Consider the following 10,618-nt stretch of genomic DNA (forward strand, 5'->3'; position numbering starts at 1 on the left):
AAATTAGGCTTATATGCATACCCAGGGTCAATTCCCAACCGACTTCCTCTTCTTTCCTTACCTCCATCTCTGTCCCTCTTACTTATAGCCACATTTGTCATGCTACATTTATATATAAATTGCCTGTTGTAAAAAGTAATATTGGCTTAAAAAAACAATGCTATTGCCTTTTTATTGCTTGTTGGCAGAGAGAGGTGAAAATTCCAGACACTGGTTGCTGGAACAGAAGAGCTAAAAATCAGCTTTAGCACTAGCCTTGGCAATGGGGAATTTGTATCTAGTGCTGCCATGAGGGTAACAAAACTACTCAACCCATGGCTTCCAGAAGTTCATCCTTTTCTTGTGCACCAATGAAAAATACATCCTCAAGGCTGAATGCTCTGGAATTGCTACCTATTAACAACTGTTTGATAGCTCAACCTGCTCTGAAAATGGTACCTTTCTTAGGTTAAGCTGAAAAACAAAGTGTGCCAATATGTGTCTATTCTCAAAACAGTTCATTGCACCTATTAACTCTGTGTATCCTGCACCACCTCTAGCAAATGTTTGCACAAAGGATTCTGGTTCATAATTATATGTTAAGCTATCTGGATGAGCCACAGATCATAAAAGTAGGTTCATACTCTGCCATTAAAGCCAATACACATATGTTAGCTGCCTCTTAGATATTATACTTATATTAGACTTATAATCCTGTTTTCTTGGAGCTGGATGACTCATAGAAGAGGATTACAAAGCTCTCCGCTCCTTAAGTCCATGTGGTATGACAACTGGGGATCAGCATCAACTAGTATTTTTATAGAATGAGTTTCATGTAAAATAGCCAGTGTTTCCAGAGACAGGCACCTTTCTTCCTACTTCCTGTGCATAGGTCTGAGAAGCTAACTGACCCATGCAACTTCTGTAGTTTTTAAAGGCTAGCACCAGCACCTTGCTTTTCCTCCTAGGTTTAAAATGTGAATGTGCTTAAACCCCAGCACTCTGTTAAAATGTTGTAAAGTGTTCAGGCATTTACTTCAATCCCTCAGCACATCTGAGTTAATCCAGATCCTCCTGTATGAAATTCAACCAGAGGCAGTGGTCCACACAAAACTTTCCACCCTGGCAACTGTTCTCACAGTGCTGGTCAAGCTGATCCAGATCTGATCCACATTTTCATGGATAGACAATGCTTCAGATTAATGAGAAAAGTTAATTTTATGCAAATTAGGCTGATAAAAGTTGAAGCAGTCTATTTACCTCAAAGTTGTGATGGCAAGCAGGATGTTGAATTATGCTTGCATAAAATAAACTTTTCCAACTAGGAAATCTTACACCACCTTTCAGCTCTCCTGAGAAATATGAATTCTACCCAGGAGAAATTTTACAAACTTTGCACGCTCCTGTGCCGGAAAGCTTGCAAATAAAGATTATTTTTTGCAACTATCTAGTTGGTCTAATAAAAGATATCACCTTTATCAAGAGTTCTGATTGCTTTTGCCTGTAGACCAACATAGCTACAACCTGTATCCATGCAAATCAATGCATTTCAGCATATAATTGCGTATCATCCAACAGTCAATGCTAATCAAGTTTTCACACCTCCTCACCCACCTTTACATATGTTAAATTGCAATGATCTGTTTTCAATTGTAACTCATCCATAATATTAATTACCAGTTGCTGCTGACCTGAACCACTTAGCAAAGAAAAACACTAAATAATCTTTCTACTGGCATAAATATTCTCCAGTATACCTGGTAGTATTCAGGCAGCTTTTCCACTTCTGCTTTTTCATTTTGGTATATATTGACGAAATAATCTGCTTAGTTTTCTATACCCTTCTTCATGTCAGTCATAAAACATGTTTCTTTAAATAAGGATTTGCTGGATCTGAAGTAGAAATGCTGAAGAAAGACAGTGTGTGTGTTTATTAATGTGCAAACAGAAGACTCATGTCTTTTATTTACTATGATATATTCAACAAAATCCGAGATTCAAGATACTGCTTTGTTCACCTGCTTCATTTCTATTTTGACCAGAATGTAATTCACTCCTGTGTTTTAAGTGTCCAGACTCTGCTGCTATGGTCAGCAAAATTCCCACAGGAAGCAATGCTTCTTGTTATGCAGAGTTCTGTTCACTGTGAGTTTTGTCAGGCTGAGCAATTCATTTTACATAAGCTATTACTGAGCTATCACATAGTAATGGCTTTCAACAACGTCTGCTCTGCTTTTTTAAAAAGACACAGAGGACAGGAAACTGCAATGAAGTAAACACACGGATGTTTTACTCAGTCCTACAGCTAAGAATAAACAGCCTTGATTTTTTTCCCAAAGCAAAAAAAAAAAAAAAGGAAATCCAAAAAATCTGGTGGATAGCGTACGGTTCTTGAGAACCATATTACTGTAAACTTGAATGAGCAATATTCCTTTTACCGGAATTTAAACCACTGACTCCAGAATGAAAACGTTCAAAGTCCTACTAAGCATTTCCGAACTTGTATTTTGAGGAGATGACCATCCGGCACTAAAACTATTGGTTTCACAGGACTATATACCAGACTCTTTGTGTAGTTCTGCCTCCTTAGCGGACAAAGAGTGCTCATTGTATTTTAAGAACTCAGCACCTCTGCTTCAGTTAATTCTAATGTTTACAAAAGGTGACACTATATTTATGCAGAACCCTTATTTTTCTATATATACACATCTTATTTCTTCCACTTGGAAAAGGGGACTTCCAAATGCTTTTCTAATGAGTTGACTTACTTCTATATAAATTCCTCCTATTTTAAAGTAGTAGTTTATATGAAGGATAATTTGATGTCCTGAATACATTATTATAATGCTTCACAGACACACAATTCATTCTTTTCCCACTAAAGTTTAATGTGCAAAAGGGATGGGTCAATTGAATTGGGGAGTGGAGAAGCAAGGAATAATTTATTCTGGACTTGTCTTTTTCCACCCGAATGAAGTATCTTGCATTTGAAATCTTGTCTTGCTCTGACCAAACTATACAGTTGGCCCAATAATTTATCACTCTAAGAAATTCCGCCTGAATACATGTTTTGCTTTCTTTTGGTTCCTCTAGTGGACATATTCAGATGCACATACTTTCTTTTGTCACTTCTGTATTTTTCAAATATCAGTGTTAAAGCTGTGTGCATCATTGCTGGAATGATTTAAAAAAGCTTGTGATTACTAGAACATAAAGTCTCATTAACTTGAAACAGGAGTTTTCTACCAAAGGACTACTTCAAGAATTTTTTCTGTAGCAGTCAAGATGCCAATAATTGAATTTAATTTCTCTTCCTGTAATAGGAACTGCATTTGTCCAAAAAGTGCTACCATTTGTAAAAGACATTTGTTCATAAAGGGTAAATGATATATAGTTTTGCAATCCATACTCAGTTATGATTGATTAGGATAAAACATAACTTGAATCACCTTTAAGAGCAGTTATTTGTTTCTATTTAGAGTGCAAGAGCCAAACCTGCATACAAGACTGAAATGCCAGTATTCATGTTGGTACTTTACATACAATCCTTAATTATGACTCCCCCAAATTAGTTCATGACTATCACAAAATGTAGAAAATTTAATTTATGTCAAACCACAACACATTCATAATAAAAAAGCATACACCAAGTTATTACATAGTTGTAATAACTTGTATTACAAAAATTCTTCATGCTGTTCTTTAAATAGTTCTGTACAGCCAAAGATTTACAAAGTCCTTGTGCACCATGTGCACTCTTCAGTGTACAACTGAGTTCAAAGGTTCTGCACGAATATTTCCAAGGTCAAGTGCTGAATCTGTCTCCTCATCAATTTCACCAATGACAGCACTAGAAGTAAGAAAAAAAATTAAATTGTACCATAATAGGAAACCTGGACAAATATGAATAGGTTCATGTAAATACAAAACTATTACAGTAAGTTGCAAGCATACTTTAAATGTAACTACCCATTTTTCTACTTTATTGAAGGTGACATCAGAGATGACTGTGTACATTTCTAAAAGCCAACCAGATCTTTATTGTATGACAAAAATAGAATAAACTGATGCTTAAAAAACAATTTGTTTTTCATACTTATTAATTTTCAATTTTGATCACAACAGTCACAGCAAAGACTACTGCTCTATGTCAAAGTTAACATAGGTTAGATAGGCAGTAGGTTTTGCCTTTGATGAAAAACCAAGTGGTCTTGGGCTACCAATTTGACATCTTACATTACACTTAAAACCATTCAACTGAGGAGTGATTTAGAAAAAAATAAGCTGTACTTACACATTATCTCCTCTGACAATGTATAAACCCAACACTACTTGTTCAACTCCTTGTGAAGAACTGAATACACGTTCATGACTTTCATCCAAAATCAAGTTAATGGTTTGATCAAAACCTTTGAGAGTTCCCTGTAAAGTGCACAAAAATAAAATATTGTAAGCGTCTTCAAACAAGCTCTCCAGAATAACCCAGGTAGCCAGGGAGTCTAGAGAATAGATGCTATATTTAGATGTTTCCTGTTACATTTTAAAAGCAAGTATAGTTGGAGACTGAAACTTAAAGGTCATTATTTTAAGAACATATATATTTATTTTGTAATATTTAAATTAATATTGTAGTGACTAATATGAAAGGAAAAATTCAGTTTGTTGTGCATTTGACAGCACTTTACGTAGCTGATTTCACTATTTTTGCTTTATTATTAATCTTCCCTGTTTATGTGGAGCACTCACATATCAAAAAGGAATAAAAAAACAATCTAAAAGATGATAAAAGAAAATTATACAGCATCTCAAAGTATTTCTGTAGATCAGTGATCTTAAGATGGTGTCCCTTTAATGAAGGTAAATTTACTTCAGTAAGTGAAAGAATATTCAAAAAGGAGAAAGGTAATAAGGCACAGCACACAACTGCAATAATGAAAAGGATTTCTTCCAATAAACTATATTCAATCACTCTTGTTTGTATCACACTCAACTCCATTACTGAGGCTTTTATTACAGGAGGGATGGAGGATGAAACAGAGGGGCTGAAGCCACATCAACTTGCGAGCACAGTTACACAGCCTTTTTTACCTTCAGTTCACCATTATTCAACTTTTAACAGATTGTGTTTGTGGTGTTTCTTTCATATCTTATGTTAGATAAGAAAATGTGCGTCAGACGTATTGTCATGAACTTCTGTAACATACACCAAAGCAGTACGCTATAAATCCCAGCCCCTCTACATTTAGAGCCGGGGCACAGCCCTTCATAAAATGATAAGATAGAAGTAGACAGGTTTTGTGGCCCCTAGTACAACGTGCAACTCTACAATAGAAATGGGTCTCGATAACTTGCTGCATCTTGTGAACTCCTTCACTTGCTGCCACCTGGTGTACACTTCCTGTTACTGTCAACCCCACTTAATACCACATGCTTTTGGCAGTCCTGCGCAGACTGTCAGGGTTTGACTGTTGACATTTACATCGTAAGTGCTGCCTGTTAGATTGCTAAAGACTTCTGAGGAGACAACATGATCTTGAAAAGAAGAAACATCTCACCACTATCATCCTTCCATCCGAGGTAATTACAGCAACGGTTCCTAGCAGTCCCATTAAGGAAACACTTAAAAGAATACAATAAATTACATTATAATACATAATGCCCCCTCCTTCCAAATTTGTGGCCTTGAAACCATGCAAAGTCGTTTAATAGTTTCATAATTTCTAGGGTCGGAAGGGATCCGAGTAGATCATCTAGTCCAACCCCCTGCCATGGCAGGAAAGAGTACTGGGGTCAAATGACCCCAGCAAGGTGTTCATCCAGCCTCCTCTTAAAAACCCCAAAGGTAGGAGCCTGCACCACTTCTCTTGGAAGTTGGTTCCAGATCCTAGCCGCCCTGACCAGGAAATAGCGCCTCCTGATATCTAGCCTAAATCTACCCTCTGCCAGCTTGTGACCATTATTCTTGGTCACTCCTGGCGGTGCTCGGGGGAACAGGGGCTCCCCCAATGCCTGCTGGTCCCCCTTGACTAGTTTAAAACAGGCCACTAGATCCTCCCTCAGCCTTCTCTTTTAGAGGCTGAACAGGTTCAGGTCCTGTAGCCTCTCCTCATAGGGCCTGCCCTGCTGTCCCCTGATCATGCGAGTGGCCCTCCTCTGGACCATCTCCATGCTGTTCACATCCCTCTTGAAGTGCAGTGCCCAGAACTGGACACAGTACTCCAACTGCAGCCTGACCAGTGCTGCATAAAAGGGGAGGATCACCTCTTTGGACCTGCTCGAGATGCATCTGTGGATGCATGACAAGGTACAGTTGGCCTTCCTGACTGCATCCCCACACTGCCGGCCCATGTTCATCCTGGAGTCAATGATGACTCCAAGATCCTTTTCCGCCTCTGTGCTGACAAGAGGGGAGTTCCCTAACCTGTAGGTATGATGCCGGTTGCTTCTCCCCAGGTGCATCACTTTGCACTTGTCTGTGTTGAATCCCATCCTATTCTCATCCATCCACCCTTGTAACCTGTCTAGGTCTGATTGTAGTCTGTTGCATCCTTCTAGTGTGCCCACATCCCCCCACATCTTAGTGTTATCAGCAAATTTGAACAGGGTGCTTTTTACCCCCTCGTCCAAGTCACTGATGAAGACGTTGAACAGTGCAAGCCCGAGGACCGAGCCCTGCGGAATCCCACTGCCCACGTCCTTCCAGGTTGAGAAGGACCCATCCACCACCACCCGCTGGGTGCGGCCCTCCAGCCAGTTGGCCACCTATTTGACTGCGTGCGTGTTAACACCATAGTCCCTCAGTTTCTTAATGAGAACAGGGTGAGAGACGGTGTTGAAAGCCCACCAGAAGTCCAGGAAGGCTATGTCTACTGCTACCCCTGCGTCTAATGATTTGGTGATCTGATTGTAAAAGGCCATCAGGTTGGTCTGACAGGACCTGCCACTGATGAACCCGTATTGGTTGCCCCTAAGCATGCAGTCCCCTGCTGGCCCCTCGTGGATGTGTGCCAGAATAATTTTCTCAAACAGCTTGCCTAGGATTGAGGTACGACTAACTGGCCTATAGTTTCCCGGGTCCTCCTTCTTTCCCTTTTTGAAGATGGAAACCACGTTGGCCCTCTTCCAGTCCTCCAACACCACACCAGAGCACCATGAGTGCTCGTAAAACCGTGCCAGGGGTCCTGCAATGACCTCGGCCAATTCCTTTAGAACTCTAGGGTGGAGATCGTCCGGACCAGCTGACTTGAATATGTCCAGCCCCTCCAGAAGTTCCCTAACTAGTTCCTCACTAACCCTTGGCCCAGGCTTGCCTCCCCTGGGGCCCGAGGGGGGGCCCAGCAGGGAGGTGACTGTTCTGGTCCCTACTCAGGAAGACGGAGGCAAAGAAATTGTTAAACATGTTAGCTTTGTCATCTGGTGAGACAGCCAAATTTCCCAACGCGTCCTGCAGGGGCCCCACATTACCCGGAACCTTCTTTTTACCCCTATGTATTTAAAGAAGGACTTCTTGTTGTCCTTAATCTGGGAAGCTAGCCCTAATTCCATCTCTGCCTTGGCCTTCCTGACTACGCCCCTGCATCTCCGAGCAACCGCAGTATAGTCCTCCCTGGTGATGGCCCCTCCCTTCCATTGGGAGACATTCCCGGATGCTTTTGGTGAGCCATGGAGGCTTGTGTGCCCTCCTGCTCCCTTTGATCCTTGTTGGGATGACCTTCCTTTGGGCTTGGAGGATCGTCTCCTTAAGGAGCAACCACCCTCCTTGGACACCTGGCTCCCCTCCCCTCTGGGACCTCAGCGCTTCCCCAACCATCCTCCTTAGCTCACTGAAGTTTGCCCTCCTGAAATCTAGGGCTGCTGCCTTACTGCATGCCTTTGCCACCTTGCGCTGGATGGTGAATTCCAGCAGGCGATGATCACTGTCACCCAGGTGGTCGAGCAGCCGCAGCCCCCTCACCAGGTCATCACCCGTGGCCAGCACTAGGTCCAACAAGGCATCTCCCCTGGTGGGGCTGTGCACCTCCTGGGTTAGATGGAGGTCCTGCATTCTGGCTAGGAACCTACGTGAGCAGTCAGACCTGGCTGACTGCTCTTCCCAGCAGATGTCCGGAAAGTTCAGGTTCCCATGATGACCACATGCTTTGACTTCACTACCTCCGTAAGCTGACTTAAGAATTTCTTGTCGACCTCTTCCGCTTGTTGGGAAGTCTGTAGTAGACCCCCACCGTTAAGTCTCTTTCCCATCAACTGCCTTGTGTTCTAACCCAAAGCACTTCAGTGTGCCCCTCCTCTGATTCTTTGTTAACTGACGAGGATGTGTATTCCTCCTTAATATAGAGTGCCATGCCCCCACCTTTCCTTCCTATACAGCCTATATCCCTTGACATTCACCGCCCAGTCATGCGTTGAGTCTCACCATGTTTCAGTGATCCCCGCTATGTCCGGGTTGGTGTCAGCTAGCAGGAGGGTAAGTTCCTCCTGCTTGTTTCCCATACTGTGAGCGTTTGTCTAGAGGCATTTGAGGCCTCCTGTGGATGTGTGCACTGGCCCTCTACTTTAAGCATTACCTTGGCCCCTGTCGCTTACCTGTGTATATGTTCTGCTCGTCAGTCTACGCTGGGCTGTATTTGTGGGCTGACAGTGCAGTATGGGGGCCAGGCAGTTGGGGCCAATTTCTGCTGCCCTCTACTGCCTGCGCAGCATGGGAGGACTCTGCCATGGGGCCCCAGATGCTTCAATGGCTGCTGCTACAGCCAGAGAGTGCAGGGCTGTTCTGTTTTTTTTTTTTTAAGTGCTGGGATGCTGGGACCAGGCAGAGCAGCCATTGTGGGGGCTGCAGAAACTGGCAGGGGAAGGGGCTGGGTTGGGCAGTAATTGGGGGGCTTGGAAAACAGGCAGGGGAATGGGGCTAGTGGGGGTCTCCTCCAGTCCCTCCCACCCCCTACTTACTGGCATGGAACCTGGGTCTAACTCCCTGTGGCTGGCACGCAGCCTGCCCTGCATGGGCAGGCAGCGTGCTTCAGCACTGGGGAGAGGAGGGCCAGCCATAGATATGTTCTGGCTGGCTGTCAGAGTGGCTCTGTGGAGGACCCAAGTCTCCGTTGCCTTCCCCGTTTTTTTCGCCTGGGGTTTTTTTTTTTTTTTTGACCCCCAGGGTCTAATTTTGCACCCACACTGCAAATTTGTACCCTGGGGAACGCTTCCCCCCGCCAAAGTTGCCTCTTGCAGCACCTCAGAAGGATTTTAGATGCTCCAAGAGGCACGTGAGGGCTCATCTAGATGTTCCCTGTATGTGCATATGATGAGTACCACACTACAGGTGTCAAACTCATCTGCTTCCATGGGCAGGATGAGGGCTGCTGGGCCTGTCTGCTGGAGGGCTCAGGCCCACAGCTCGTGTGCAGAACTCGCCTGCCACGGCCCCCACGCAGCAGCGGGGCTCGCCTGGCACATGGGGCTGGCAGGAGACATGTAGTGCCAGCAGCCCTACCAGACTGACCCTGGGGCTGGTCCAGAAGGGGCCCCAAGCTGCCCGTGTGGGAGCTGCAAGCAGCGCAGGCCCCGCTGGTCGGATCACAGGGCCCCAGCCCGCGGCTCTGTGCTGGGCCCCGCTCGAGAGGATGCCCACCCACCCGCCACCGTCGCCACAGCCTGCTCCGGATGGGGGGCTCCGAGCGTGGGGCCGCTGTCTCCGCGTTCCGCACGCACCCGCCTGCTCCCCCCCGTGACGTCACGCGAGCGGGGCCCGGAAGGATACGGTTGATGTAGTTCTCCAAAGCGGACGTCATATCGCCGGCTCCCGTGCTCCGCACCCGCCCCAGCTACAGGCTCCCGCCAGACAGCCCGAAGCAAGTGAGTTCCGGTAACGGAAGAAAACGCGACGCTCTGGAAACGGAGCTGACGCTAACTGTACTCTCCTCTCGCGAGACTGGACGCGTTGGAGGACCGAAGGGGAGGGGGAAGGTTTTGGATACGCATGCGCTGAAACGAACCTGTGCCTCGACAGGCAAGCGCGGGGGATGTTACTGCGCATGCGTGAACTCGGCGGATCAGCTGTTCTGTGCCCACCCTGGGTTTTCCCGCCAGCCAGAAGCTGGTGCTGACGTCACGTGGCCATGGGGGAAATCTCCACCCCCAGTCACTGGCTGGCCACTGGGGGGACACATAACCGCCCAACTCAGGAGGCACTAGTTGTTCTTGGCTCCATCTCAGGTTTCCCCTGCACCAGTAAGTACCAAGCTCCCACAGCTGCGAGTTGGAAAGGGTAGAGGACTTGCGGCTGTGGCAGTGTCCTATTAGCTTCCGCACCTGCGAGTCATGCAGCTGGTGGGGCTCCCAGCTGCAGCGGCACATGGGACACTGCGGCATTGTGTGGGGCACCCCCTCAGCTGGGAGGCCTGGGAGCTGTGGAACTCCCAGCTGAGGGGGCATAGCTGTCATGCAGTATTCCCCACTACCCACTACATGCTCAAATTGGAGCCAGCGCCCTCCAGCTTCCTCAGGGGCTGCTCTGCCATGAGAACTTTCATGACTGCAAAAGAAAAGGTACAAAACAGTCAGGGGAAAATGTTATGACACAATGTCTTCAACCACTGGGGGTGTAGTCTTAAAACCTGCTGAAGGTCAGCACCTACACCCTTTT

At 45.4% G+C, this 10,618-nt stretch overlaps 1 protein-coding gene across 1 annotated transcript; it reads right to left on the reverse strand.

Moving 5' to 3' along the window:
• Positions 1–3,561: 3,561 nt before the first annotated feature.
• Positions 3,562–9,893, reverse strand: LSM8 (LSM8 homolog, U6 small nuclear RNA associated). The gene is made up of 4 exons (XM_090042215.1): positions 9,734–9,893; positions 5,535–5,575; positions 4,274–4,401; positions 3,562–3,829 (listed from the first exon to the last, which is right to left on the reverse strand). Exons 1-4 carry the CDS (start codon positions 9,762–9,764, stop codon positions 3,739–3,741), a joined length of 291 nt encoding a protein of 96 aa, XP_089898341.1. The 5' UTR covers positions 9,765–9,893; the 3' UTR covers positions 3,562–3,738.
• Positions 9,894–10,618: the final 725 nt, after the last annotated feature.

The sequence above is a fragment of the Crocodylus siamensis genome, chromosome 4, assembly GCF_052110815.1.
Source record: "Crocodylus siamensis isolate JL-2025a chromosome 4, ASM5211081v1, whole genome shotgun sequence".
Lineage (NCBI taxonomy): Eukaryota > Metazoa > Chordata > Crocodylia > Crocodylidae > Crocodylus > Crocodylus siamensis.